The following is a 27,862-nucleotide window of genomic DNA, read 5'->3' as shown; positions in this document are numbered from 1 at the left end:
ATTCAGGGGAGACAAGGACAGGTTGAAGGGAAATTCACAGCACTACACCAGGTATGAAGTCAGACTCAGGTTTTGATTTTCATGTGGTTTAATAAATTAACAGATTCAGCCATTACACAGCAATAGAATTCTTCTTCGATATTTACAAAGGTGCAAGAACTTCATTTAGTCATATGTAGTTTTATTTTCATTTTCAGTCACACAGCTCCAATTCTTTCCCACCTGAACAATGTGGGGTTAAAATAATCCACCCAAAGAGAAAGCATCAAAGTACAAAAGAGCACATACAAGGAGGGGTGTTAATTCAAATTCCGTGTGGGTATTTGGTCCAGTACCTTATAAAGCAAGGGAAGGTGATGTGGAGCAGTCACACCTGTAGAAGGAGCTGCAATATCACAAGCACACCTTTGCCAGAAGTTTGACCACCGCTGGGACTGTTACTCTACCCTGAGACTCACCATGACCTTGCAGTAGGGGAGGAGGGATGGAGAGAACAATGCAAAAAGACCACAAACAACAATGCTCCAAACACTCAAGCATCTCCACAGCTACTCATAAATTACTTCTCTGTGGGTTTAGCGAACAATGACCCAAGAGAAGCTATAGCATTGCTTGCTAAAGCTAAAATATTTTACAAAAACATTTCCCATACACCCAGTTCTAGTCTAAAAATAGCACCTGCCTGTTTGAAGAACTTTTAATCACATTCCCCTTCACTGAACTTGCTCCCCACCCAGGTAGTCTCCCCTCGCCCTTCCCCATTTGAGTCAAGTTGCCTAAAGCCCCACCCTCAACGGCGTAAGCTGCACAAGGGTGCTTGCAGGGGCAGGAATCGGACTTGCTTGCTCAGGTCTGCCCCCACAGAAGTCTGTGCAAGAAATGGATATGAATGCCACGGAAGCTGGTACAGCCACTCTCCTGCCCCATCTGTCGGCACTGTCATCCTCAGTCACTCGCACCGTTACCAGTACAGGCATTTGCAGAGTATGCCTTAATTATAAGCACGTGCAAATACACATCCGTGCACCCAATTCATCTGGCCTCGGACATCCACCATGCTAAATCCTATGGCACCCTCAGAACACTGAGGTTTTGAGGTTCCCTTCATTTTTTCCTGTGTCTGTTTTCCACTGACTCAAGAGGGTATCTCTCATGGGCCAATACTGAGGACTCTGTGGATGACAGGACTCCTAAAGCCTTGCCTAAACATAGGGAGAAGAGCCAGACAGAAATATACTTACAAGCATTGTTACAGCTTTCAGAGAGCGTAAATCCATTTTCTTTGGAAAAGTAAAAATACACAGGTAAATTCTAGTAAATCTGTTCAGCCAAAATAGGAAACTAACGAACAAAGCAAACAAAACCTACAAACAAACAAGAAACCCCCAACAAACCAGAAACCCCTCCAAGCAAACCAAAACAAACAAAACCCCAAAATAATCTCAACACAATGCCTACTTCGGCTTCATGTACAAGTCACTGTTCTGCTTGTGCAGCCAGTAGCAAAACAGCATCTGGAAAGCAGGCCCACATATGCAGGTTGAAGCCTCCATGCATTCAAGCCCACTGCTCTGCTGTTCCTCTTCCATCATATACTTGGTCAAGTACCAATTTCACAAGGTGCAAATAGCAAGCCTACCCTGAGACAACAATCTGCCAACTGCAGATCACGTAAGCTTAAAAATTTTGATGGTGGCCAGTGCCATTCATGGGGTTGCTCTGTGATCCCAAGCATTATGAAATGCCACAGAGCCCACAGCAGCACCGAGGCAAGGGCACAGGTATCTGGAAAAAGTTAAACAGTGAAAATAAATTTCAAATAGCATTTTTTCTGTTCTAAAGCCAGAAACAGAAGTGGGGATTAAATACAAAAGAGGTTTCTTAAAGCAGCCATTTTGTGGGGGCAAATTCCCAGGGACTTTGTCTTTGCACCTTCTGTAGAACAAAACTCTGTGTGACCTTCTCTTACCATCTGAGAAGATTAGGATAGACAACTTGTTTCTCACACCAATAATCACACCTCCACCACGAGGCCAATTCATTACTATTCATGCCTTTGAGAAGCCAGGAAGAGCCACCCGTGCTTTAACAGTCAGGACTAACAAAACCAGCACCTACTGCCTGGGGGATGAAAACATCTCTTTGGGCCAGAAAGAGTGTCTTGTAAAGATAAGAAGTGGAAAGAGCAACACATTTAATGAGGAGAGTATAAGAACTAAAAAATTTCCAATGCACACAGCAGATCCATGCTCTGCTATCCCTCTGCTCCTCAAACAACAACCCTGAAAAAGTCTGCACTTACAGAGAATATTCAAAAGATCATAAAAGGTTACAATACCACTCCTATATTGTACAACTTTGAGAAGGAACAAAATGTCAAAAAATGCATCTCCTCTAGGAAACACAAGCAGATGTAGGACCTAATATTTGGGGATACACTCTGCCAGCACTTGACAACATCCCTTTCCTTTGCAAGCTGTCTAACCAGACACTGTTTTGCAGCACAATTTACTCCCAGTGGTAAAAAACACTGCTAAAAATTCAAGGGAAGATATGCCCCTACTGGCATGCTTCCCATGTACCACTCACTTTGCTAAACACAGTGCAGCCATCATCCACCACCACAAGTCCAAAATCAAAAACCATACCTCCACTGCAAGTCACTGGCAGGCATAGCCTGGAGCAACAAACCAGGAATAAAACAGGACAGCCACAGACATATGACAGTAACTGCCAATTTAACACAGCTAGAAAGGTGAGTGAGTAACTTGAGCTTCTGTTTTACTTCCTTTCCTATCACCTCCTCCTACAAGCCAGACCAAAATATGCTGGTCAAGAATCTAGGTGTGTTTGTCAAACAGAAACCTTGTCTTTTCTGCCTCCAGTCTACAGTGACAAGGACAACACTGCCTAGCCCTCACAGTCCTCACTGTGTACGTGAGCCTCGGATCCCTGATTCTATATAACAGTGACCCTCGATGTTCACCTCCAGCCACTCTACACCAAGACAACTCAAGCTCTCACAGTTTAAAGAACACGGGACTATCAAATGAAACTCACGGCAGAGCCTTTATTAACCCACAACTGAAGAGCCACAGGCTCTTCCACTCACACCAGCATTTCTAGTGCAAGGCTTCAGTCTCCTACCAGAGAAGTGGTGCTATCTGGGTTCAAATCTTCAAGGTTTAGTACCTTGAAATGGTTTTCAAATGAATAAATAAAATCAAAACATGAACATAAAGTACTGTTGTAGCTACAAGTCATAGAGGGGATGGTGCAACAGAGAGTAACAAATTGAAACCAAACTCTGAGACTTTGGGAACAAGGGTGTGTCACACCGGATGCAACAGCACTGCACCGCACCAACCCAGCAAAAGGTGATGTAAAACCAGTGGTTGGATTGTTATAGGCAAGCTACAGATGGCCAAATTCTAATGGCACTGTAGTGCAAACCAGTTACTCACATCAAGGAAAATTATTCTCAGCGAGTTCTCTGACATCCGTAGTACATGGAAGTGCAAACAAAGCCACAGTGCCGTGCGGACAAGGAACAAAGAAACGAAGGATCAAAGACACGACAGAACTTGGGGATGACAAAGACTCCCAGACCAAAACAGATGTAGAGGTTCCTGGTCAGCCAGCTGAACCAATATGATTTCTCAGATTCATACATGCCCAATCATGTGAGGAATGAGCAGGAAAAAGAGCCAAAAGTCCCTCCTTGCTAGCACACACAGGCACTTTCAATTACAGCCCTTGGTAACTCTGGCCTTCCCCACCTGTACAAATTCGCAAGCAACAGCCACCTGTAAATCCTTTTCCTGCAGCACACTGAACACGTTCTGGTCCTTGGAAACGGCACATGGCAGCAGTATCAGCAAGTCAGGGTTTGTCCTTCCAAGAAACACATTTTACCTGCACCATCAAGAGAACTGCTTTTTCAGTTGGCAGCATCCTGTACAAGGAAGGTCAACAGACACTACCACAGGAGATACTCTGATGGAAGAGCACAGCTAGAGAATCCAGTCAGGCCTGGGAAATAGCTCTTCTGTGAGGTTTTTCCTCCCCTCTGTCCCACTGCCTTAACAACCCACAGGAAAGCAGGAGGTTTCGCTCAAACCAGGGATGTTGACAGGGCATGAGCATTTCTCCAAAGAGCATTGTTATGTGCTATCTGAAGGGAACTTCTGGGGATATTATAGATAAAATGTGTATGGGCCAGGAGACTGGACAACTGTTTCTCTAGAAGGACTGTCTCCTCCTGCACAGGGATTTTATCTTCCCCCACACCTCTCTCCCTCTCTGCAAATACCTGCTGCAGAAATACCCTGTTTGAACAGGGGGGACCGTATTTGCAAGAAGAAAGGAAATACCAAGTACAATCCAGAAAGATTCCCTGTACTAAAGGAAACCCATCAGTGACAACATGTAAACTCTTTCCTCTTTTGCCATGTGCCTTCAGCCTCTCCATTAGACTGCCCTTGACTATATTCCTTATCTTATTCCTTGCCATCCACCCCCAGCACGGTGCCAGTCCTTGGCACGAGAACCATGACAGCATGAGACTGGACACTCGGCAGGTCTGGGAGACAACCTGGCAGCCCTTTGGCAACATCCCCAAGCACCCCCAAGAGTAAGGGATCTGCTCATACAATAGCTGGTGTGTGCATTCAATACAGGCTCTTCCCTGTTCAAGAACACAGATGTGGAAGGAGCATTGTGTCACACGTGGCTGCACAGGGTGGCAGAACCAACAACTCTGAGCAGGCATTCTTGTGAGGGTGAGGGCTTCTACAAAAACTTATGCAGCAGTTAAAACTTCCTTCTTCTTAGAGACTTCTTCCTTCACCAACAGAGCACAGAAAACAGGGGTTCCTCAGAGCTGTCTGAACCAGAGACTGTTCCAATGACAGAGCCAGCTGGAGGATCACAACTCTGACAGCTGTCTCCTGAGAGCTCACAGCCTAGGAACACATCACCCTGCAGCACACCTCAAGTGACAGCCTCTGCACTGAGCACAAGCGATAGTAGTGTTTAGATCATCAGTGACTGCATCATCCTCTGTCACTAAAAGAGCTCAATGAGGCTACATCCCACACTTCTCAGCATGGTAGCTAACCCAGTAGTTGTAGTTTCTGGATTTTAACTCTGAAGGTTGCCACTTGAGAGACCTGCCCCGTTTCCATGAGGCACCTGAAGACACACACAGAGTCATTTCTGCAGTTCCTGGAACCCCCAGGGGGATTAGCATGCCACCTGGATTTTCTGGGAGAGCATGGTGGGGTGCAACAAGCAGAGAAGGCTAAGCCGAGGCAGCCAAACAGCCCAAGTCCCAGGTTTGCTACCTCCACTCCCCAAACAGCATAAAGCACTGGGGTGTCTTCCCTCAGCCAAGGTTGGAAAGAACTGGACTGCAAGTCACAGATACCATGGAGTGGGAAGACAAGAGACTAGAAAACGATCTCTGAGAAATCTTTCCATGGGCTTCTCCCTCCTTCAGTTCGCACCAGCTGATGTGTTGTCACTACCTTTAGATTTGGATTTAGACTTGAAGGAGAAGCGTTTGATGAGGCGGTGAGAGAAGCTACCAGTTTTCTTTCTGGTGGTGGAGTTGGCAGTGACATTGGACAAGTCATCGTGTGACTGGCTCAGGCCCGCTTCCTTCTGCTTGCTCCTTCTCCGGAAGATGAGCTTGGTACCACTTCGAAGAAAGCTAACTGCAGAGACAGGAAGGAGACAGTAACCATGATAGCATCCTGCACTGGCAAGTTTCAGGGACAGTAACACACTCGGCCGTTCTCGGATATGCAGCTGTCCTCAATAGCAGAAGTGCACAGTGGGTCAGCTAATCCCAGCTTCCAAACACAAAGCACAGTCTCAGTTTGTGACAGACTGCAACACCAACAAACACTTCCTCACGAAACATTCTGTCCCATCTCCCCTCTACATAAACTTCCTTTTACACAATATCCTCCTCACAGTGGAAGTGTGCAGCATTTCAAATGAAAACCAACGCTCGTATGAATGGAAAACAAGTGAGATCATCTGAACCTGAAGACCCTGAGAGGAACATACAAGATGGAAAAGGCCTCTGAGACCAGCCTGTCTCAAGGGCACAGGGATTAACTTTGTCACCTAGTGCCTGGAACAACTGCCCACGTTTTCATGATGTGCCCAGTCTGGAGGCAAATAATGCCAACGCATCCTTATGACTACCACAAGCAGGAGAAAGTGGAGATGACAATTGCTTTCAACCTCAAATGGATCAGAAAGACACATCCAAAACCTGCATGCCATATAACACTACAAGAGTATTTCCTACAGAGGGGGTTTGCTTTCCATTTTCCCTCTCTTCCCCAACCGCCAGCCCTCTTGGGAATCGGGGTCGCACACCCTTCTACCCACTGACATTGAAAAAAGGGGCCTCTGCAGCTCAAAGCATACCTAGTTGCAACTAGGATATGGTTTGAGTACAACTCCCTAAAATTTGTCCCACTCTGAGTAATCAAGATTTTGATTTGCATTTCTTTACGTAAGTCGGTAGCAGAAAAATCCAAGGTGCACCATCCACCTAACAAATGTGCAGAAAGGCCAGGACAGCAGCTAGGTTCGGGCAGCCCACTCCATCATTTAAAATAAGTGAGTTTGTGTGGATATCTTACATTACAACAGGTTAGAGGCACTAGCTGCATCGATACTAACAGAGAAAGGAGGGCAATCAAGGCCCATACAATCCATACTGTTGGGCAGCCTCCATGTCCACACCACAGGTGGCCAAATTCAGAGGATTAATCATTATTTACGGACATGCACCTGATCTGTGGACCTGGAGACCAGGGAGAGATAAGGGTTCTCTATAATACACAGGCTGCACAGGGTTCCCATCTAAGAGAGCACAGAAACTTGAAAGGCTACAGGAATCAGACACCTACAAATGAAGGTCTTTCAAGTCACTCCAGTGGAAAAACAAGCCAGGAGCTCTTCCTGGCTCCATCAGAAGCTGCTCTTTGCTATGCTGAAAGGTGGCTGCAGACCTCATGCTTGGGTGGGGAACCTGGATGTCACTTTGTCCTCATGTACTGCCAATGTTATGGGCTCACGTTAGCTACCCTACCTAACAGTTCATCCTTACCTTTGTGATCTTTTAAGCTCCTTGTCTCAAGGGCTCCCGTGGAGCCAGTTTCAGACTCAACATCTTCCACGGATGGTCTTTCAGAGATGTCTGATCGCGTTGTCTCATCCAGCTCCTGACTGTCCCTTTGACCCAACGGCGATGGTTCCAGCGGCCGCGACAATTTGGTAAAATCGTGCATCTGGTCAGCTGAGCTCTCTGCCTCAGAGTCCCCATACGCTGTGGCCTCCAGTGATGCAGCATAACCAAGAGAAAGTGCCATTTCATCTTGAGCAATAGGTACCTGAAGGGGGGTTAGAGGGGCAGACAGACATGAACACAGGATCAAAAGAACTACATTCATCTGCCTACTTTCATCTACACCTACATATGGGTGGCCCAGTTCAGATTATACGTGCTAGACAGCACCCCAATGGACAATTGTCTCTCTTCAGCTGAAGTATACTGGAATGTGGCCAATTACAAAGCATTCTGCTGCACATTCCTCACTCCCAAAGCAAAGTTTAAGGAGAACTCCTTATATTCTCCACAAGGTTCAAAACCAGTTATGGCAGCCAGATCCCTTTCTGCAGCTGCCCATTGTGAATTCCCACTGCCAGCTGCCCCGCAGACTGTCAAGGAACCTTTTAATGCTCCCTGGGAAGCAGCAAAAGGCTTCTGATGAGCCAGTCATCCATGCTGGAACCTTCCCACACCAGTCCCTGCAGGACACATTAGTTTCACACATGCATCCCTAGAAACAACCTCCCAAACTGGAAATTCAAGCTCCTAACTACCAGAGACCTTGGACACTCCTGAGATGATCAGTGTACTACGTTTTGTTGGTGTCTTCTTGGTGGTCTTGTTATTCGTCTCAGTTAGCTGCCTGATTGCCGTCTCAGCCACCGGATCCAAGCCATTGGGCAAATGGCTATCCCCTGAGCACAAGAAAAATACCGATGCTTGGAGAAGCAACCTTCAGCAGGAGGCAAAAAGTCACTCGCTGACCACAATGCTTGCAATAGGCAACTTACATGCACATGAATGTACTTTCCCCACCCACAGTCTATGACAGAGTTGTCCAAATAAACAAAATGAAGGAAGCTCTAAAATACACCCCCTCCCCCAACAAAGATTTCCAAAGACTCCCAATAGTTTGCTTTGGCAGCAAACTGTCAAAACAGCTGCAATGCTCTGTTCTAGACAAAATCAGAGCCCCAAGTGCAGGGTGACCAAAGTTGTTTGGGTCTGGATAGCCTGGAAAGTTCTTGTCAAGCAAGGAAACACTCACAGTCACTGACTGGATAATCAGAGGGGAATGCCTTTTACCCACCAGCCTTCTGCCCCCACCTTCACCCAGGCACTTGGACATTCCCTAAAGCAGAACATGCAAGCAAGTTCAGGGAACCCACTCAAGACTGCCACTTTCTAAAACAGGCTAAGGAACACAGTTACTTCAGTAAGAGCCTCAAATTTCCAAGCACTTACGGCTACTGCTGGGCAAGTGGCCATAAGGACAGCCGGTCTCCAAGAGCACTGTTGTCTTCTTTTCAGTCACTTCCACTTTGGAAGGTGACCTTGATGGTGAGTCTTCACAGCAAAAGAGACACCAAGGTACCAGTAAATAGAGACAAAGCTTACACTACTATGCTATAATACTGTACCTCCTACACACAACCCCAAAAAGCCCCAAGCGAGCATTCGGAGAGCCAACAAGGCAGGGCAGGTCTGTAAGGCTTTGTGGCAACAAAGCAGTAAGAAGCCTACTGGGAAAAAGTCAGAATCACTGATTGGTTTGGGTTGGAAGGGACCTTAAAGACCACTTAGTTCCAACCAGACTGCCATTAGACCAGGTTGCTCCAAGCACCATTCAGCCTGGTCTTGAACACTTCCACAGATGGGGCAGCTACAGCTTTCCTGGGCAACCTGTGCCAGAAACTCAGCACCCTCAGAGGGAAAAACTTCTTCCTAATGGCTAATATAAATCTATCCTCCTTCATCTTAGAGCCATTGCCCCTTGCCTTATAACTACGTGCCCTTGTAAAAAAAATCACTCTTCAGCCTTCTTGTAAGCTTCCTTTTAGGTACTGGAAGGCACTTGCTGTAATGTCTCCCCAAAGCCTTCTCTTCCTTGGCCTAAACAGCTCCAACTCTCTCAGCCTTTCTTCACAGGGAGGTGTTCCAGGTATGTGACCAACTTAGTGGTCCTCCTCTGGACTCACTCCAGCAGGTCCATGTCTTTCATGTGTTGGGGGACCACAAGGCCGGACACAGTACTCAAGGTGGAGTCTCACAAGAGCAAAGCAGAGGGGGAGAATCACCTCTCTCAACCTGCTGGCCACGCCTCTTTTGATGCAGCCCAGGATATATTTTGATTCAGCCAGGTTGCCTTTCTGGGCTGCAGTCCTGTGAAGCAGACACACAGCAATACCTCATTCACGTCATTTCCCAGCCCCACCTCTTGGAATATCCAGAACCACATGCACCAGGATGCCAGACCGCAACAAGCAACAACCCCTAGTAAGCCAGGTCAACATGCTTTTGGCTCCACAACCAGTATGTTCAGCATAACTTCTTTAGCAGTGAAGAAACTAGAGAAAGCATGGCTAAACACTTAGCCTGACATCACACAGAGGTTATGTGGCAGCATATGCATTAGACCTCCTGCCACCAAAAGGGCGCTTGAAAAGCTCATCCTTCCCTCACCTCCCCCAGACACAGAACTGCAACTCTCTCCCCTAGGGCTACAAGAGTTTCCAGCCAGCCATGAAGATGCTAGGGGAACAGCATGGATGGCTGTGTTCTGACCCACACACCAAAAGCAATACGTAAAGCATGAGCCTGCAATAACCAGGTGTGATGGTTAAATGGTTTTGCTACTGCCTTCATGAGCAGCCATGGGAATACTGCAGCTAAGCCTGTGCTGCCGTAGTAGCCACCTGAGCAATACATCTGCTGCTGTGCAGCCTCACCCAGTTTGCAGTCTGCCTTGGGCCGGGACTGAATTGTGGTGACAGTAGTCACAATGGTGCCGTCAGGCATGATGGTCCGGTCCATCTCCACCTTCTTAGTGGGGGTGATGCTGGTTCGCAGAGATGTGGCATGTGGAGCATTCAAAGATGCAGAAGACTCCTGGAACAGCAGCTATAAACAGTAAAGCACTGATCAGAAAGGCACTCTTCTTCCCAGATGGAAAGGCAGACATGACTGGGCAACAGAAGCTACAGCTCTGGGCACCAAGGAGCCATCCCCAGTCCAGTATCAGTTCAACAGTGGGAGGCTCAGGGACTGAGGCTCAGGTGACATCCAACTCTTCATGGCACAAGGGTCTGCTAGCCCTCTGTGCCAAGCTCAGGACCAAACACGCATGTCTCCGGCTAGAGACTCACATTATGAACTCTTCAGAGCATGCATGCATGCAGAGCTTGTGGGGTCACAAGCTCACCTCCAATGTAATGGTAGCTTCAGGTGTCAGTGACTGTCCAGCTCCCGGGGCCAGTGAGCAGACCTGTCTCCCAGAGGGCTGCTTCCCCAAAGAATCTATCAAAAGTGTGGCATATGCCAGCAGCACATCTGCATGAAGGAAGAGCAAAAATGAAACACTTCACATGACCTCAGCACCTCAGACATCTCCAAGGTAATCCCTGCTTTTGGGAAGCAGCACAATGGGCCAACACAGCAAATCACCACAACTCCACTAACTCCCAGGTTCAAGAGGGAGAAGCGGAAAGCAATGCTCCTCTTTAACAATTTAGGAATCAACTTCCTTAAAAATGTGACCACTGTGTGGCCTCCATCAAAAATAGATGCTGTAGTTAGTCCCCGACTGAGTACAAAAACACAGTTAAGAGCCTTATGCAAAGCTCTCCTAATACAGGAGGCAAAATCCTGCATGCTTCTCCCTGCTTCAGAATGCAGACAGGCAGGCCACAGGAACATCCCGATTCAAGGTCAGACCCAGACCGTTTTGGCAAGAAGAACAGAACGAGTAACTTCACAGAGTCACAGAAACTCACATAAAGCTAAATGTGAAAAATCCTTTGCAGAAGTCATCACACGTTGTACCAACAGAGAACCAGCATGAGTTTAAAGCATAGTGAGTCCCTTAGGCATTTTTGCCTCCCAGTCTTAAAACCCATCTTATGACTATTCGTACTCACTTCCCCCTCTGTTGCTGCTCCCCAGTACCTGTAGTTTCAGTTCTTTGCTTCTAGGTCCCAATTCCCTGTTGAAACCAAAGACAGGTTGGTGTTATGCAATCTTAAGTGGCCATGGACCAAACAACCTCATTCTGTATCTCCCCTCCCTCAAATCCCACATGCGTCATCACCTTCTCCAAAGTTTCTGTAGCATGCACTACCGTGGAGGACATGACTGGAGCACCAAACTACACAAATGAGAACTCTGGTTTGTGTACCCTACCCTGCAGAACTGTGTAAGGTGACAGTGGAAGTTGAGAGGGCAATCCCTCTGGAAGGCTGTTTATGCTATAGCCCTATTGCACCTGCTGCGCCTACAATCAGCATTTCTGCCACCCAGTTAAAACACATAGTGTCCAGAGAAGTGAGAAATACGTATGCAAGCTGGGGCCAAATGTCGGAATCAGCGGTCCAACACAGGGGCAGCATAAACAGACGTTGCCTTGTGGCGCAGACTTCACCTCTGCACCATGCACATCACATACTGCACCATGGTAATGATGCCCAGAGACCGTGTCAGTCCACTTACACTGTGCCAGCCAGAAGGAGAGCAGACACTTACAGAAAGAACTCGTCATTCCACTCCATCTCTCCTGCAGCACCAAAACTGCTACCTATCATTGGCCTCGTCCACTTCTGCTGCGGGGGGCTGTCTAGCTCTGCCACGCAGCGTATCTCCCCAACTCCTGCAAGAGACACAGAGGGCACATGTGCACTCGTCAACAAGAGGCAGTGGTTCATCACACACACGAGGGGCGTCCCCTCTTTTCCATTCAAACCCACCCAAAACATCCACTCGCTCCAATCTCGCCACCTGCACACTTGCCCCTGTGGATTAGCAATGTTTTCACGCTTACCTCCCTTCCCCTGGCAGCCCAAGTTCAGCACTCGAAGATTCCGGAGCAACAGCTTAGAACCCAGAGGGGCTGCTGCTACTCCAGACGGGGACTCTCGAGTCACCTTATTGCTGGGTACCTGAGGAATGACGAGAGCGAGACCGACACCTTTATCGTTCCCTCGCCACCAGACAGCAACAAGACACATTGTCCTTGTATCCATTAAATAGCTCCCCACATCAACACAGGGAAATACCTGCAAAGCCATCAAGAGATGCTGCAGGTTTCCAAGGCTATTGACCTCCAGTGGGCCCTTGTGTTTTTTCAGATGGGAAGTTTAAGGCAGACAGAGAAGGAGACAGGCAAGAACAAGCTTGCTGGCTACCAGACAGTCAACTACATGGGCCATTACATGTCTGCAAAGGCTGCCTGGGACAGAGGCTTGATGTTCAGAGCAAGGGTGACTGCCAAAAGAGAGATGTACCTCAGGCAGTCTAGCTCCACAAGTACATGACCAACTATCAGCATTCAAGAAAAAAGAGTATTTGGAAAGGAATTGCCCTTGAGAGCAATTTCTAATTATCCCTATGCACCATGTCACAGTACCCAAACTCCTACGACCAGGCCAGTGCAGGCCAGGATTTGGCTGTTGCCCAGAAGCAAAACTCAAGCCTTGGATTCCTGCCTGAGCTTCAGCCCTCAGAAGTGTCTTGGGCCCTGTGTTTGAGGCACAAGAATGACACAAAAAGAGTGACTTACCACACTGGCTCTAGAGGTACAGGCCAGCAAATTCACCATCATGGCCGGCTTCGTGCTGACAATGGTATCCTCTATCAGATCCTTTATAGTGGACAGATCTGCTCTCCCTTCATCCTTCTCTCCATAAATCAAGAGAAAATGCAAGAACGTCATAAAAAGACAGACACATTTACAGCTCCATCTGCCTCTCAAGCCTCTAATATGCCACACGGTCATTCTCCCAGTAATAACCTCCCAAATACTCTTCCCATATTCCATGCTTGCCCTCCTCAGAGCTTAAAGCTTCTGTGTAGCAGCTGCAGGCAAACACAAGCTTTCTAAATGAGGCAAATTAAGCCTCTACTTCTTATCACTTATTACTTCTTACACCAGCTTATCTGGTGTAAATTTTGACAATAAAGACTTTCTAGTTTGTCATATGCTCACCACCTCAAGAGGTGGTGCCACCACTCTTTTGGGAAAACAGCTGAATTCCTATAACTACTCAGGATAAAGTTAACAAAGGTAACAACCAATCAACCAACCCATTTGGATCACGGAAGTGCAAGCACACCCACATTCTGTTTATGAAACTGCTAACCCAGGGATTCCCCACATTAATCTCTTAAATCTTAATGAATCCCTCCAAAAAAACCAACCAAATTTAACCAACACAACAACAAACACCACACAAAGAAAGCGGCAACCCAGCTCTACCTCTGACAACAGCAGAAGGAACCTATATAGACTGAAAGCCTTCAACAGATACTGGTGCCACTTAAGCCCTCTTGAGGATGCTGCTTTGACACAGTTGAGCTAGTACCAATTCCAGGATGAAAGAATCCCCTCCACTGCCCTAAAGGGCCATGGCAGTGAGTTGCCAACCCTTCTCCTCCGCAGCAGCCTTCCTTCTAGCTGTTTCTGCTCCTTCCTCCCCTCACAGTCAGCCTACCATTGTTAGTCACTCACCTCAGGAAGCCCAAGTCGTGGAAGAACAAAAAGGTCCAAGTCTGGTCTGTCTTTGAATGTCCATGACACCAGGAGACCCTCATTCTGTATCTCCTCCAAGTGGATCTCCACCTGGCCCAGAACGAATATCCACAGTCGGAAACAGTTTCTGCTTACATCAGGTGATTTTTGCCCCATTCCAAATTCAGCAATTGAAAGGCCCTCACATCAGCACAATGGTAAAAAACAGAACATAAAAATGCAAGTGCTCCCAGGACTACAGAATAAAGCAGCTGCAGAAGTTCCATAGCAAGATCTGGCTTCCTCACTGCGGTTGGATGCCCCAGGCACCACCAGAGGGAAAAATGATCCATTTTTTCTTTTACTAAAGAAAAAGCCTGGAGAGTACAATCCAAAAGTGGCCAACTGGGCACCAATACATAGGATATTTACTGAGTTACATCACTTAGACATTGCCAAATGCAAGCACAACCATTTATAAGTTAACAATGCATCTCTAGGAGATGACCCTAGGGTTAAAGACCTACCTAGATCCCCAACAGTCTACAACAACAAAACGAACTATACACCGTCCTGTAGTTTAGCTGAAGTTAAAAAGTTGCACACCCATGTACTCATAAAAGCATCGTTAATGTGACAGGCAGAGACAGAACCACACAGGAATGGAACGGAACTGACCTGAGTGCTCTAGTAAAAACTAGGCAATGAAATTCAATATACTTCTCAATTGCCAGGTTGACATTTACTGGCAACAGAGAAGGTCATTGGACAAAAGCAACAGATATGAGACACAGTGTCCATGTAAGTAACCAACAAGAGGTGCGCAGAATAGACAGGCACAGTTGGGAGCACAGTACTTGAAGTATTCCAAAACACAGGTAGGCATGTGGTAATCTAACCTGCATTTCATAAAGCAGCAGCAGCAAGACCTCAATTAGAATACTACATGCAGCTACTTACAAACAATCAACCCAAAACTTCACCAGGTGAAGACAAGGAGACCTAGAAACGCCAGTGAGTAGGGGAGCAATTGGATGAGATGTGAAAAACAGGACCTTTCAGAAATGAAAAGCAACTGCCGTTGCTGCCCATAACCAGACTGGCAGCAGGCACACTACATGCTAAAGAGAGAAGAGCTCTCTGGAGCTCTGGAGGAGATGACCACAGAAAAGAGGTACAAAATCAAACCGGAATGACCTGATAAAAGTAGGCTGAAAATTGTAATAAAGTTTCTAAGAGCAAAAGGGTTCCAGAACAAGCTTCAAACTGTCTGCAACAGCATGGGATTGGCTTCTGCTACCACTGAGTTACTTCTAATTTTGCCGTGTCTATTTTTTTTTTTTTAATTTAATTTTTTTTTTTTTGGTGCACATATGAACACACTGCCTCCAAGCAAGATACCATCTCCAGCATCATGTCCTTCATCATGATGGAAACAAAACTACAAAACTGCATTCAAAAGAATCAAATCCAGCCAGAAAGTAACTATGGAGTTACGACCCATTGTGATTTCAGAGCTTCTTTACTGGAATAAGCATCTCCAATGTCCAACAAACAGAAAAAGCTGCATCATGCTCTTGTGAACGTAATGAGGGGAACTGACAAGCAAACTACTCCTCACCATATATTTTTCTCACCCACTACCAGGACACCATATTTTTACATATCCATAGGACATACCTTCCCCCTTCCAAAAATGCCATGAGGGAATGAATTCTCTGAACTTCTCACTTCTAAAATACCCACTTGAAAGTAGTGTATAGAATGCTGCCATGTCTCAAAAGTCTCTGGAATTTCTTACAGCTATGTTTCATAGCCAAAATCTACAGATGAAGACTCAGAAAACAAGACTCAGCATGCAGATGGGGAATATTTGCTACCTCACCAAATGTTAGTGACAGCACACTGCTTTTTCTAGCCCAACCAGGCCTTTGTTTGCACTGAATTAGGTCCTCCTTCTTTGGTCAGTGTGGGACTAGATGGAGGAGTAAGGTCGATGTTTAACTTCTTGCAATCCTTACCTGAGCCTGCAGCACAGCCAAAGTGACATGATACGTGTCCACAGAAACAGCAACTGGTGATTGCTGAGCAACAGAGACAGGGAATTTCACAGCTTCAGCTGACAGATGGCAGCACAGCACCTAAAAAGAAAAGGAGATGAGTTTATATCCTGGCATGAGGCAGCTGTGTTATTCTCACCAAGTTCCACTCTGCAAACCTGCCACTTCAGACCCTGTGCTGTGACAAGAGCTCTTTTCTGCTCTCCACAGTAGAACCCTGATATTTGGGTTCAGCCTTCATACACCCCAGCTCCACCAACACATCCTCCCTCACAGACCTCACCAGTGCACAGTTCCAGAGCCTCCAAACAGCAGACAGGCCTCCAAACTCCTCCGAAGAGACCTCACCCAAAGCCTCCCTGGTTCCACCATCTCCATCAGAAAGGCCTCAGCGTCTCTGTAGAACACACCATCGCACCAAACTGTACAGTTCAGAACAGCAAAGCCTTACCATGCTGTGGTCCGACTGTCCCTTGCATGTCACACAACTTATATTTGCAGCTTGTGGTAACTGAGGACCCTCTTCAAATGTGATCTGCACTGAACTCTGCAAAGAAGAAACTCTGTTAGTTCCCAGTAGTTAGAGCCACCCCGTTAATTCCAAGGAGGATGAATGATGTGGGATTCCAGAAACACTCCAGACTGTTTTCACAAATCCAGTCAGCACTAAGAACTATCGCACACTTTCATTCTACCCACCTCAGCCTGTTTATACAGAGAAACAAGGTGTCCAGTTAAAGCTTGAATTCACGGATATAAGCACCTCCAGAAAAGTCCAAATCTCATCCAGAATCTCACATACGACAACGTCCTCCAGAAAACTCCCAGACCCCGCTTCAGAGAACAGCTTTTAGACCCAGCAACTCACTGAGGCAATGCCGTTTTCTGAGCAGACATGCTTCCAAACAAGGAGCAGCTGCAGCAGAAACTGAAGTGTGGCCTTCCAGGGGCCTCCATGCCAATTCAGCCACTGGCTAACCTTCCCTTTACAGGAGTCCTAACTTCTGGAATTCAGGGGTTATTTTGTGATAGTCTTAGTAATTCAAGATGGCATACCACATATGGAAACTGGTGACACCTTGACATGATGACTATTGCATTGTGATAAGAGAGGCAAGGAAGCTGAGGGCGAGTTTCTACAGGGGAAGTGGGGGAGCACTAAGTCCAGTGGGGGAAGGCACTTCACACTGAATCCAGCCTAGAATTTGTCACTTTGTCAAAAACTGAGATACTTTTCCTGTCTTGCTGGAAAACTCAAACTCAAGTCTGCATCATGTTCTTCAAGACTTTAACTGCTTTTTCTTCAAATATGTCAGCTTCCTGCTAATCTTTTCTGGCTCTTGATTTCCCTATACAACTTAACAGAAAGGACACCCCTTCCCACTCACGCGACAGAAAAAAAGAAGATTGCAATAGACCATAGACTTTGGACTGCTTTGGACCACAGTTTCTGTGGGCATTAAGTCCCTGCCTTGCAGGCAACACAAACTATAATGCAATTATTTCCATATGGAATTATCAAGTCATACTCTCCTTTGTGAACTTCAAAGCTACAGATGGTAATACTGGGAGATTAAAGAAAACAAATACCAGAAAATTTCGGAGAGATTGCTGTGGAAACATCAGAGTGACTTCACTATCGCCTCAACCCGCGTTAAACGACGCACGGTTACCCACGGCGCCCTTTCCGCGCTCGCACACCGCAGCATGCTCCCCCGCAGGCCGAGCGGAGCCGTCCGCAAGGCGCCGAACCGCTCCTCCGGCCGGAGCGCCATGCGGAGAAGGGCCGCCAACAAAGAGCAGGCGGGTCGCCCGCCTCCCCTCGCCGCCGCTCCCCGCGCCCCCCGGCTCGTGCCCTGCCGTACCCCGTGCCGGCGCGCCTGGCTGTTGAGAGCTCGCACCCAAGCTCGCTGCCACTGCTCCCGTAGGGACCTGAGGGCGAGAAGGGCCGCCAGCAGCGCCCGGGCCCCGGCCTCCTCCCCCGCCGCTCCCCGGCGCCGTAGCGCTCGCAGGGCCGTGGACCGCCAATACTGCAGCAGCCAGGCCGCCACGGTGAGCAGCGAGGCGGCGAAGAGCAGCACTAGCGCGGCCCAGCCCAGGTCCGGCCCCATGACACAGAGCGCGGCGCTCACGGCGGCGCGGCGGGCATGGCGGGCGAGCCGCGGCGCTGCCCCGCGCGCGGCACCGGGCGCACGTGGCCCCGCCGCAGCCCCGCACGCGCACCCGCCGCCGCCGCTTCCCTTCCGGCGCGGCGCTGCCCCCGCCCGCCGCTCCGCCCCGCGCCTGCGGGCGGGCTGTGGCACCCGCTCTGAACCGCCAGGAAACCTCCGGCTGCTGACGCGAGCCTTGTCTTCTAGGGGACTGAGGTCGCAGCACAGCAGCGATCCGAAAGCTCAGGTCCCCACCGGCTTTCCGAGCTTCGATTAACGACGCTTTTGTCCTTCACGTCTCGTTCTTTTCTGCTGAGAGTCACTACTATGTTCCCACAGGCACGCAGGACACAGCAGCAAGGCGGAACCTTTCCGTTCGTCTGCTCCCGATTGTGCCACTCTCATCGTGGAGGGCAAGTAACACGAGTTTTGATCATCTCCCGACAGTCACGACCCAAAGTAGCAGCGGCCTCTGGCCACACATGCTCCCCTGCGCCTCTGTGCTGTGCTTTTCTCCCCGGCAGGACCAAGTGTCCGCCTCAAAGTTGATTTAAAGTTTACAAAATCACTTTTGCATATGTGCAACAGACACCAGAGCAAAAGTGGCCTCTCAACTCAGCAGCAGCTCCTTAGGTGGCCATAAAGCCAACGGAAAAATCAGATAAAGCCATCAGAAATCGTTTCAGGTTGCCATACAGGTGGCAGGGCACGCAAAAGTTCTTGTTGCTGCTATGGGACTTTCTGCTGCGTCTCCCCTTCTGCTCATCGACTCACATCTGAATGAACAGAACAGTGAATGGACATTGAGCCTATCCTGCCTTCCCCTCCCCACCCCCCAAAAATGCACCGAGGACCCAACAGCAGTTACAGATTCCCTGACAGCAAACAATTCCCAATAAGGTATTTTACTGAATTTTCCCGACATCTGAGGAAACACGTGGGGAAACGAAACCGACGGCCTCTCACTTTTCCGCTCTCGCGCATTCTGCACCCCGGTAACACGGCTCGCCGCCCCGGCGGTGACTGCGCGGGCCGGGGCCAGCCCGCAGGCGGCTCCCCAGCCCCGGGCAGAAGGGGGCTCCGGCCGGGAGCGGCGGCGCCGCCGCTCGTTCAGCGCCGCCGCGCTCCCGGCACCCGCGCTCCGCAGGGGAGGGGGCTCACCCGCTGCCCGCATGGCAGGAAGTTACGTACCGTGAACCGGAGGGGGGGGGGGGGGTGTGCAAGGTGGCCATGGCTGTTGCGGGCATTGCGGGGCGGAGTCCGTGGCTGGGCCGTCCCCGGGTGAGTGCTGCTCCCGGCGCAGTTTCGGAGGAACCCCGCGGAGGAGGAGAAACACCGCGAACCTTAGCACCGGGGACAGGCTCCTCCACACGGCCTCAGCGCGGCTGAAACCGCTACGGATCCCGGCCGTCGTGCGAGCAGAGCCCCGTGCCGGCAGGAAGTTCATGCCAGGGCCAAAGATGGCGCCCCCGCCGCCGCCAGGCCGCGAGGGCCTCGCGCATCCAGCGCCGCCCGCGTAGCGCCCGACCGGGAAGGCGGAGGGCAGCGCCCCCGCGCGGCCTCGCTGCGCGCCCTTGGCAAGGGCAGCTCCCGCCGCGGCCATGGCGGCCTGGCCCGCCGTGCCGCTCCTTATCAACCTCGGCGGGTCGCTGCTGGGCTTCGCGGCCACGCTCACGCTGATCCCGGCCTTCAAGGACCACTTCCTCGCCGCGCGGCTCTTCGGCCACGACCTCAACAAGACCTCAAGGAGGCCCGTGTGAGTAGCGCTGCCCCGCGGAACTGCCCCGCGGGGCCGGCCCAGGCACGGCTGACTCCCCCCGCTCTACCTTCCAGCCCCGAAGCACAGGGCGTGATCAGCGGTGCCGTGTTCCTGATCATCCTCTTCTGCTTCATCCCCGTGCCCTTCCTGAGATGTTTTGTGGAGGAGCAGTGTGTGGCGTTTCCTCACGACGAGGTGAGGCTCGTCTAAATGCTGCAGTGTGGCAGGCAGGGGCAGGGAGTGGCCACCGGTGACCGGGGTCCTGTTCTCTGTCCTGCAGTTCGTGGAGCTCATCGGTTCGCTCCTTGCCATCTGCTGCATGGTTTTCCTAGGCTTTGCAGATGATGTTCTGGACCTGCGCTGGCGCCACAAGTTGCTTCTTCCTACCATGGCTTCCCTCCCACTGCTCATGGTTTACTTCACCAACTTTGGGAACACGACCATTGTGGTGCCTAAGCCCTTCCGGGTGCTGCTGGGCATGCACTTGAATCTGGGTAAGTTATGAATCACTAGAACCTGTCATCCACGTGGCAAACAGTCAGTGGAAGGGACCAGATGAAGCACTTCATGCTGCAGAGGACTAAGGATTTGCTTAAGTAACCAGTAAGAGAGTGGCACTCGACCCACTAAACATTTAGCTGGAAAGAACATCTGGAAACCCGGCACACGTTCAGCTGCACATAGACAGACACCGATCATTTTCTCACGATCCTGGCAATACAGGTGAGTACTGGGGCATACAGCACATGGCTGATAACACCAGGATGTTAGAAAGACAGAAACAGCAGTACAGCTGGCCACCACCAGCGTCACAGCAGTTTGCCACAGTTCATGTAGACATGACAGCCAGCTCAAAAGAGAGTAAGCAACCTTATCTGTAAGCTACCACTATCAAAACTCACTGAGATTGTTAGGTTGTTGTATAAAGCAAGAAGTGAGAGCTTCAGTGAATTGGTCTAGGGCCTGCTTTGCCTCCAAATACTGAAGCCTTTGGCTCCCTCTGATCTGCAGGTATCCTCTACTACGTGTACATGGGTATGCTAGCAGTGTTCTGCACTAATGCCATCAACATTCTTGCTGGAATTAATGGAATTGAAGCAGGACAGTCGCTGGTGATAGCTGCTTCCATTATCATATTCAATATTGTAGAGCTAAACGGTAAGGAAAATAAAAAACATTTGTGGGCACAAAAAGCAAAGGGAGATTGAATTCTAGATTTCAATAGCTGGTATTACTAAAAATGAACCAGTCTTGTCTTACCACAAACACATGTTTTTCTTTTTTCCATAGGGGATTATCGAGATGACCATATTTTTTCTCTCTACTTTATGATTCCCTTTTTTTTTACCACGCTGGGCCTATTTTACCACAACTGGTAAGAGGATAGACATTCAGAATTTGTTTGAAAGCATCCTTTCCCTCTAGTTTCTCCCTTTTTGAACCAACAAAACCACTTAACCACGTGTAGGTGTGGAACACTGGAGTATAGAGAGAGGGGCTTCTTGCCAAAACCAACACCACAAAGCATGGATGGAGTAGTAGCTTTTCTTTGTATTAAAACAATTACAGTCACACCAGCTCACCCAAACACGCATAATACACTCTTCTGTGCCTCACTGCCTGTCTTTTCATACAAAGTGCTCTGCAAGTCAAGTGGTGGGTCCCAGTCCTGCAATTCTTAGCATAAATACCTACAATTGTTTTTACTGTGTAGATCTGCTGCAGATCTCCATGGGCCCCTGACCTGCAATGTGGGCATACTTTCAGTAGTTATAAATGGTCATTTTTGTGGCAATAGCAGTCATGTCAGACCTTTGATTTTCTGCTCCATGGATTGCAGGTACCCATCTCGAGTGTTTGTTGGGGATACCTTCTGCTACTTTGCTGGCATGACCTTTGCTGTGGTGGGGATCTTGGGACACTTCAGCAAAACAATGCTGCTTTTTTTCATCCCGCAAGTACTCAATTTCCTCTACTCATTGCCTCAACTCTTCCACATCATTCCGTGTCCCCGTCACCGGTTACCGAGGTAATGTACCAAGTGACCTATAGTGGTACTACAGGTTGTGTCTTTTACCTCCAACACCGGCTGAGAAAGGTGGTGGAAGGTGCTCTTTTTAAAAGCCATCAAAGTATGTTTTCTCTTTAAAAGACAGCAGCTCACTCTGCCAGCTACAGTCAGATCATGCAGTAGAGGTTTCTCAAGGAAGTGCACATTTCTGACCAGCCCACCCCTCAGATCATTTTTAACAAGGTTAGACCATGATGATTCTAAGCTACAAGATCAAGAGAAATTGACACTGGCTGCTTTTAATGCTGCGGCAATGGGATCTGCTAAGATTTCATAGTAGCAAGCATTCTGTAGCACTATGCCACATCAGCAGTTCTATCTGCAGATATTAGATTCTTCTGTTTTATTCTTTAAACTACAAAACATATATTGGAGGTGCAATGGGAAGGAGTCTTCTTTGCCCTACTTGAGGGGCTAGATACCAGCAGCTGTTTTTAAGTGCATTAAGGTTATTCCTGTTTTTTCCACCACTGGGTTTCTTTCTCAGCTATGGGTCTAAGTCTGCTTACAAAGTGATCTCTCATCTCCTTGTTGCATCTGGACTAAATTTTAAATGTTTCTTTTAGGCTTAATCCTAGTACAGGGAAGTTGGAGATGAGCTACTCCAAATTCAAAACTAAGAACCTCTCTGTCCTGGGAACAAACATTCTGAAGGTAATTTGTGGAAATTACAGATGCATTTTGAGGCAGTCATCAACTGCAAGAGAAACAGGGCGGGAGAAAATGCAGAACTTCTGGGTTCAGTAGTTACTGCCTGGTTCACATCTAGAAGAAAGTCTCTTACCATCTCTCATAGTCACTCAGTTTTGTTAAAAATCAGTCTTTCAGAATAACCACACATAGAAGTGCCCCAGGACCATCATATGTCTGTCCTGTCTTTTCAGTTAGAGCACAACCAAGATTTCAGGGCTGGTGCAGCAAAAGGGCTCTTGAGCAAGACTAGCCAGTGAACACCAAAAATACCTGGTGAAATAGCATGCAATACTTCTTTCCTCAGGTAGTCAAGATCTTGCACATAGTGGATGTGAGGAGTGGAACAGATGAAGATGGCGAATACACCGAATGCAGTAATATGACACTTATTAATTTTGTCATAAAGCTGATCGGACCCACCCACGAGCGAAATCTCACTCTCCTGTTGCTACTCATTCAGGTCAGACAAAGGGTTCCTACAGTAGAAAGATCTACTCTGCAGTAGAAACAGATCCAAGTCAGTCTCAAGAGTTTTAAGGGGAAAGTAAAATACTGTGCTCTTCACACAAGGTGCAGTTGAGCTGTGGAGCTTGAGGGGAGAATGAGAGGCTTACATACCTCAAGGAGAAAAGAAATCCACACACAGCTCCCTGTTCACTGAGAGCTTATAAAAAAAAGTCAGGAGGTTAGCTTAAGAAGATTCCCAAAGCACGAGTAATTGATTCCAAGGAAAACATGAGCACAGCAGAGTGCCTTGTCACTCTTGCTCAAGACAGCCTTTTGATATGTCCTGTTTTTCAGTAATACCAAGTAACAGTCTCAGAGTTGTCACCAGCAAGTGGGCTTCTGTAAGCATGGCACACGGCTCAGCAGTTTCTCAGTCTGAGGGGCATGTGGGAGCATTTGGAAGCCACTTGGAGCATAAGGATATGCTTCACAGATCTTGCCACTGCCTCTATTCAGCATGTGAATTTTTGAGCATAGTGTAGTAAAAACATCACTTTTTGGAAAGGCCTGCATTGATTAACTGCCCGCAATAAAATCCTTCTTTTCATCTTCAGATTTAGGATAAGGTATTCTTACTAGGAAAGAGACAGGCAATTTCTGATTTGAGAGGAAAAACTTGCAATGAAAGCCTGTTGAGGGCTCAGGCAGATGACATCGGGGATGGGAGAAGACAGGAAGTACATAGCACTTACCCAGTCACAGCAGAGAAGTCCAGACAGCACCTTATAGTAAGGATGCTGAATTTCAGCTTTGACATAAGGTATTTTTTAATACAAACCACGGGGTTTATGTTACAATATAGGCTCCTTAAGGGAGAAGGAGTTACTCCAACTTTTATCTCATCCACGTGTTCTTAGAATGTGATTGTGTGCAGGAACATGGAGAAATCTCCCACTGATATCTAAAATCATCAGAGAAAGAAACAATGTCTTTGGTTGGCCTGCCATTTATCTTCCTATACCTAAAAGAAGTAGCCTTTTAGTTGCTCTTTTATGAAACAAGGCATACTGGAAAGTTTAGCAAATCCATTTGGAAAAGAGGAATCTGACAGCCTGTAAACCATTTGACAGTATAATGTTTCTGTTATGTGTCTGATTTTTACCTAGGTCCTTGGCAGCACGATTGCATTTTCAATCCGGTACCAACTAGTGCGCTTGTTTTATGATGTCTGACTGGACTGTCGGGAGCAAGGGAAAGAGTTCTACCTGCCATCTCCTCCAGTTGCTTGACCAAATGATTCAACTGATGTTGCTCCTGCCTTCTGGGATCCTCAGAATACCTGTCAAAATGCAAGCAACTGCTTTGCATGGGCTAGTTTTGAACCAGGATGTTCTTTGTGCACCAAAGGCTTTTGTCCAATTCTGTGGTAGAAAAGATTCACTGCTACTTGGACATCGGTGTTATTAAGAATACATTTTAGAGGGGAACCAAATGACAGCACTTAGGGAAAGTGGGAAAGATGGAATCTCTATACATCTAGCAAAGTCATTACTGTTCACCAAGAGAGAAAACAGCAACTTTAATTTCTGTGAGGAAAATAAGGAAACCAGACTCCGTTCCTGGCTTCTCAATCCTGTTTTTGGTCCATGGACATAGAATGACATGTTATAACCCATACTCAAAGCTCAGAGTGCTCCAAGAATAAAATAATTCATGGTACCCTTTCCCCTGCAGTGCTTTGCCTCGACAATATTGACAGGCAGTGAAACTAGGTTATATCCATCTGTAGCTTTCTACCCTCTTAGGCAGTTGATCATTTCTGCAGTGGACTCCCTATTTTTTATGGCTACTGGAAATGTTCCTGCTGATGAGGTTTTAATTCTGAATACCTTTATAGTCTGCCTTCCTCCCTGGAAGAGGACATGCTAGCAGAGTGAGGATCACCACATCCTTGTCTTAAGAGGGAATCAATAGATCCTTTATTAATGTAGAACTAAGGCCCTGATTGGCTAACTGCCAATCCCTTTTCCTCGATTACAAATAGCTACTTATAGAGCAGTATTTAGCACCAGTTGAACACAGAATTGCTACAGAAAAAACATAGAACAGCCATTGGGGTACCAGATTATAGTCTTTGCACCTCCCAACACCCAAGTTCGGCTAGTAACAAGGCTTGGAATGCATTACCAGAAGGCAAAAATGCCTGTGTCCAGCAGCACTGATCAACACAGAAAACACACAGCACTCAAGTATGAATGGTACAAGTGGCTGAAGCCTCTTCCTTCCCTCCAGCAGATCAGTTTGTAAGTCTACTAGTACAGTGTATTCATCACCACATCCACATAGACATCATGAAATTGAAATGAACAGGGTCCATGCCTTTATTAGTGTTCAGCTCTATTAAAAAGTCAGCTCGGCACAGGGGTGGTGTAGCTTCTTCCGGTAGCCGAAGGGTGAGAAGGCTGCAGAGTCTGTCCCTGGAGTGGCACGCTGGTAGCCGGAGGTGCAGAGGTGTCCAGTCTGTATCTGAAGTCCCAGCAGACCATCCTCTCTCCTTTCCTCCGAAGGCTGGGGGGATGTGCAGAGCCTGCTGCTAAGGTCCAGCAGCAGCTATCCCCCTCCTGCCCTCCTGGTAACACCAGGTAAAGTGTCTGATTCCTTGTGCCTGCTTCCCACAGCCCAGTCCAATCTGGTCCTCAGCAGGTCATGGTGACAGGTCAAACACAGACTAGGGATGGGCTTCCCTTTTCCCCAACCAGCACACCCATCCAGCCCCCTCCACTGTGCCCCTCTTTTACATTTAGGGGTGTTTTTCATCCCCAAAACCCCCTCCCATGATTCCACTGGATTCTTCTGCATCCCAGTCCTAGTTTGGGTGGGGGTGTAGGTGATTCCCAGGAGCAATTGGGTAATTAACATTTCAATGTCAGTACTTAGTTCGAGCCAAGTGTCCCAGCCAGGCTGTTTTGTTCATAACAAAATCATTCAGTTCCTGGCCTTAAACAGTCTGTCCAGTAACCAGCTGCTAGATTTCCTGGTATCAAGGCATATGAACAGAGAAATCTCTCTGCTAGCTGACCTAGGAATGTGGCCTTCCAATAGGTACTTCTAGGACAGCCACTCCATTTTCCTCAGAAAGCTGGCTTACCTCCAGTAAGCATCCTGCTGCTCCCGTATCTGGTCCTGGGCTCCAAAGCCCATTATCCTACTTGCTGTCTAGGTCTTGCTCCTTCGCTAGGGATGACTCACACTTGCATTCCACCTAGCCCTGGGCCCTTCCTGCATGTGCTGAAGTCTTCCCATTTTCTGGAACGACACTGGCTGCTCTGATTTGTGTCCTAATCCTAGTTGCTGGCAACTGGACCTCCAGAGGCACACAGCATAGACAGTCTGCTCACTCTGGGGGAAAAAACATACAAGTTGGGTTAATTAAGACAGCACAGACTGCAGAGATAATTCTTACTGATCAGCAACATTTTAAAACATTACCACTTTCTTCACTTTTATTTTTCCTTCAGTGTTCCCATGGGTTTTTTTCTCCTCGTCCACTTTGACTCTTCACTCTCCTTTGGTGCTTCTCTTAATATACCTGTATTATAAACCCATGATGTATCTCACACATTGACAAAAGGATCTCATGGTAGGTTTTTTCATATCCCTAACTGTTCTTCCCCCCATGTGCCACCCTAAGGTAAATGCCCAACAGACAGGGATACCTTTCAGTCTGTAGGCATCCCGGGAGCCCCTCTACCTCGCCCTGGGTGGAAGCCAGGCGCAGGGACTGTCCCCAGCCCTCATAAAGCACGGTGCGCCCTGAGGGCGGCACGAGAGGCGCGGAGGGACCGGCGGCAGCGCGCATGCTCGCTGAGGGCCGGCGGCAGAGCCCCAGCGATCGCTCGGCGTGGTTTAAATTTGGCGCCTCGCTTGCTGATTGGCCGGACCACGCGGCCAACACATTCAGAGCAAGCGCGTTGGTATCACAGAAGCGACCAGTCAGCAAAAAGCTTCTTCCGGCAAACGCACCAATAGCTAGGGGCGGCGGCGCTGTCCAATGAGCTGGCCCCTACTTGGCGGGAGGTTATAAAAATCCCGGCCGCGGCCTCCCGGGCGCATCGGTTCAGCAGCGCGGCGAGCGCCATGTCCGGCCGTGGCAAGAGCGGCGGCAAGGGCCGCGCTAAGGCCAAGTCTCGCTCGTCCCGGGCCGGGCTGCAGTTCCCGGTAGGGCGCGTCCACCGACTGCTGCGGCGCGGGCACTACGCAGAGCGGGTGGGGGCGGGTGCGCCCGTGTACCTGGCGGCCGTGCTCGAGTACCTGACCGCCGAGATCCTGGAGCTGGCGGGCAACGCGGCTCGCGACAACAAGAAGACGCGCATCATCCCCCGTCACCTGCAGCTGGCGGTGCGCAACGACGAGGAGCTCAACAAGCTGTTAGGCGGCGTTACCATCGCGCAGGGCGGCGTCCTGCCCAACATCCAGGCTGTGCTGCTGCCCAAGAAGACCAGCAAGAAGGGCAGCCGGCAGCAGTCGCAAGAGTACTAGGCCGGCCGGCCCTCCCGGCACAATTCAAAGGCCCTTTTCAGGGCCACCTCATTGCTCACTGGGAGAGCTGCGATCCGCGGAGGAGGCGGGAGGAGGGCAGGGCGCGAGAGGCGTGGCCGGCCGCGGCTGCGGGGAGCTGGGCCGGGGGGAGCGGGCAGTAACCGGCCCGGGGTCAGTCAAGACACTGAGCCTGAGAGCTGCTCAGTAAGGAGCCGTTATTTTCATTCCTACCTACCTCTGGGACATGCAGTGGACGTTGTCTGGAAAATAAAACTTTATTTACAAAACAG

At 48.7% G+C, this 27,862-nt stretch overlaps 3 protein-coding genes across 12 annotated transcripts; 2 read left to right on the top strand and 1 right to left on the bottom strand.

Moving 5' to 3' along the window:
* Positions 1 to 70: 70 nt before the first annotated feature.
* On the bottom strand, positions 71 to 27,632 carry C2CD2L (C2CD2 like). Of its 9 annotated transcripts, none has more exons than XM_085560379.1 (16): positions 26,750 to 27,632; positions 26,182 to 26,432; positions 19,890 to 25,662; positions 16,365 to 16,460; positions 15,875 to 15,994; positions 13,854 to 13,964; positions 12,906 to 13,022; positions 12,168 to 12,285; positions 11,873 to 11,996; positions 11,272 to 11,336; positions 10,557 to 10,684; positions 10,084 to 10,255; positions 8,600 to 8,701; positions 7,916 to 8,049; positions 7,133 to 7,415; positions 71 to 5,717 (listed from the first exon to the last, which is right to left on the bottom strand). In XM_085560379.1, exons 4-16 carry the CDS (start codon positions 16,365 to 16,367, stop codon positions 5,497 to 5,499), a joined length of 1,698 nt encoding a protein of 565 aa, XP_085416505.1. In that variant the 5' UTR covers positions 16,368 to 16,460; positions 19,890 to 25,662; positions 26,182 to 26,432; positions 26,750 to 27,632; the 3' UTR covers positions 71 to 5,496. The 9 variants fall into 9 exon arrangements, with proteins under 9 accessions (XP_085416505.1, XP_085416509.1, XP_085416508.1 ...); XM_085560383.1 differs by having other exon boundaries at positions 27,057 to 27,632; XM_085560382.1 differs by having other exon boundaries at positions 26,523 to 26,848.
* DPAGT1 (dolichyl-phosphate N-acetylglucosaminephosphotransferase 1) lies at positions 19,630 to 24,757 on the top strand. Of its 2 annotated transcripts, XM_085560384.1 has the most exons (10): positions 19,630 to 19,819; positions 19,897 to 20,017; positions 20,103 to 20,316; positions 20,834 to 20,980; positions 21,113 to 21,197; positions 21,663 to 21,851; positions 21,975 to 22,076; positions 22,460 to 22,547; positions 22,891 to 23,046; positions 24,200 to 24,757. In XM_085560384.1, the coding sequence occupies exons 1-10, from the start codon at positions 19,665 to 19,667 to the stop codon at positions 24,263 to 24,265; spliced, it is 1,323 nt and encodes a 440-aa protein (XP_085416510.1). In that variant the 5' UTR covers positions 19,630 to 19,664; the 3' UTR covers positions 24,266 to 24,757. The 2 variants fall into 2 exon arrangements, with proteins under 2 accessions (XP_085416510.1, XP_021385759.1); XM_021530084.4 differs by lacking the exon at positions 21,975 to 22,076.
* On the top strand, positions 27,171 to 27,862 carry H2AX (H2A.X variant histone). Its single transcript, XM_021530133.4, has one exon. The coding sequence runs from the start codon at positions 27,171 to 27,173 to the stop codon at positions 27,570 to 27,572; it is 402 nt and encodes a 133-aa protein (XP_021385808.1). The 3' UTR covers positions 27,573 to 27,862.

Source organism: Lonchura striata, chromosome 24 (genome assembly GCF_050655825.1).
Source record: "Lonchura striata isolate lonStrDom1 chromosome 24, ASM5065582v1, whole genome shotgun sequence".
Taxonomy (NCBI): domain Eukaryota; kingdom Metazoa; phylum Chordata; class Aves; order Passeriformes; family Estrildidae; genus Lonchura; species Lonchura striata.
This window is presented reverse-complemented; position numbering and strand designations above follow the sequence as displayed.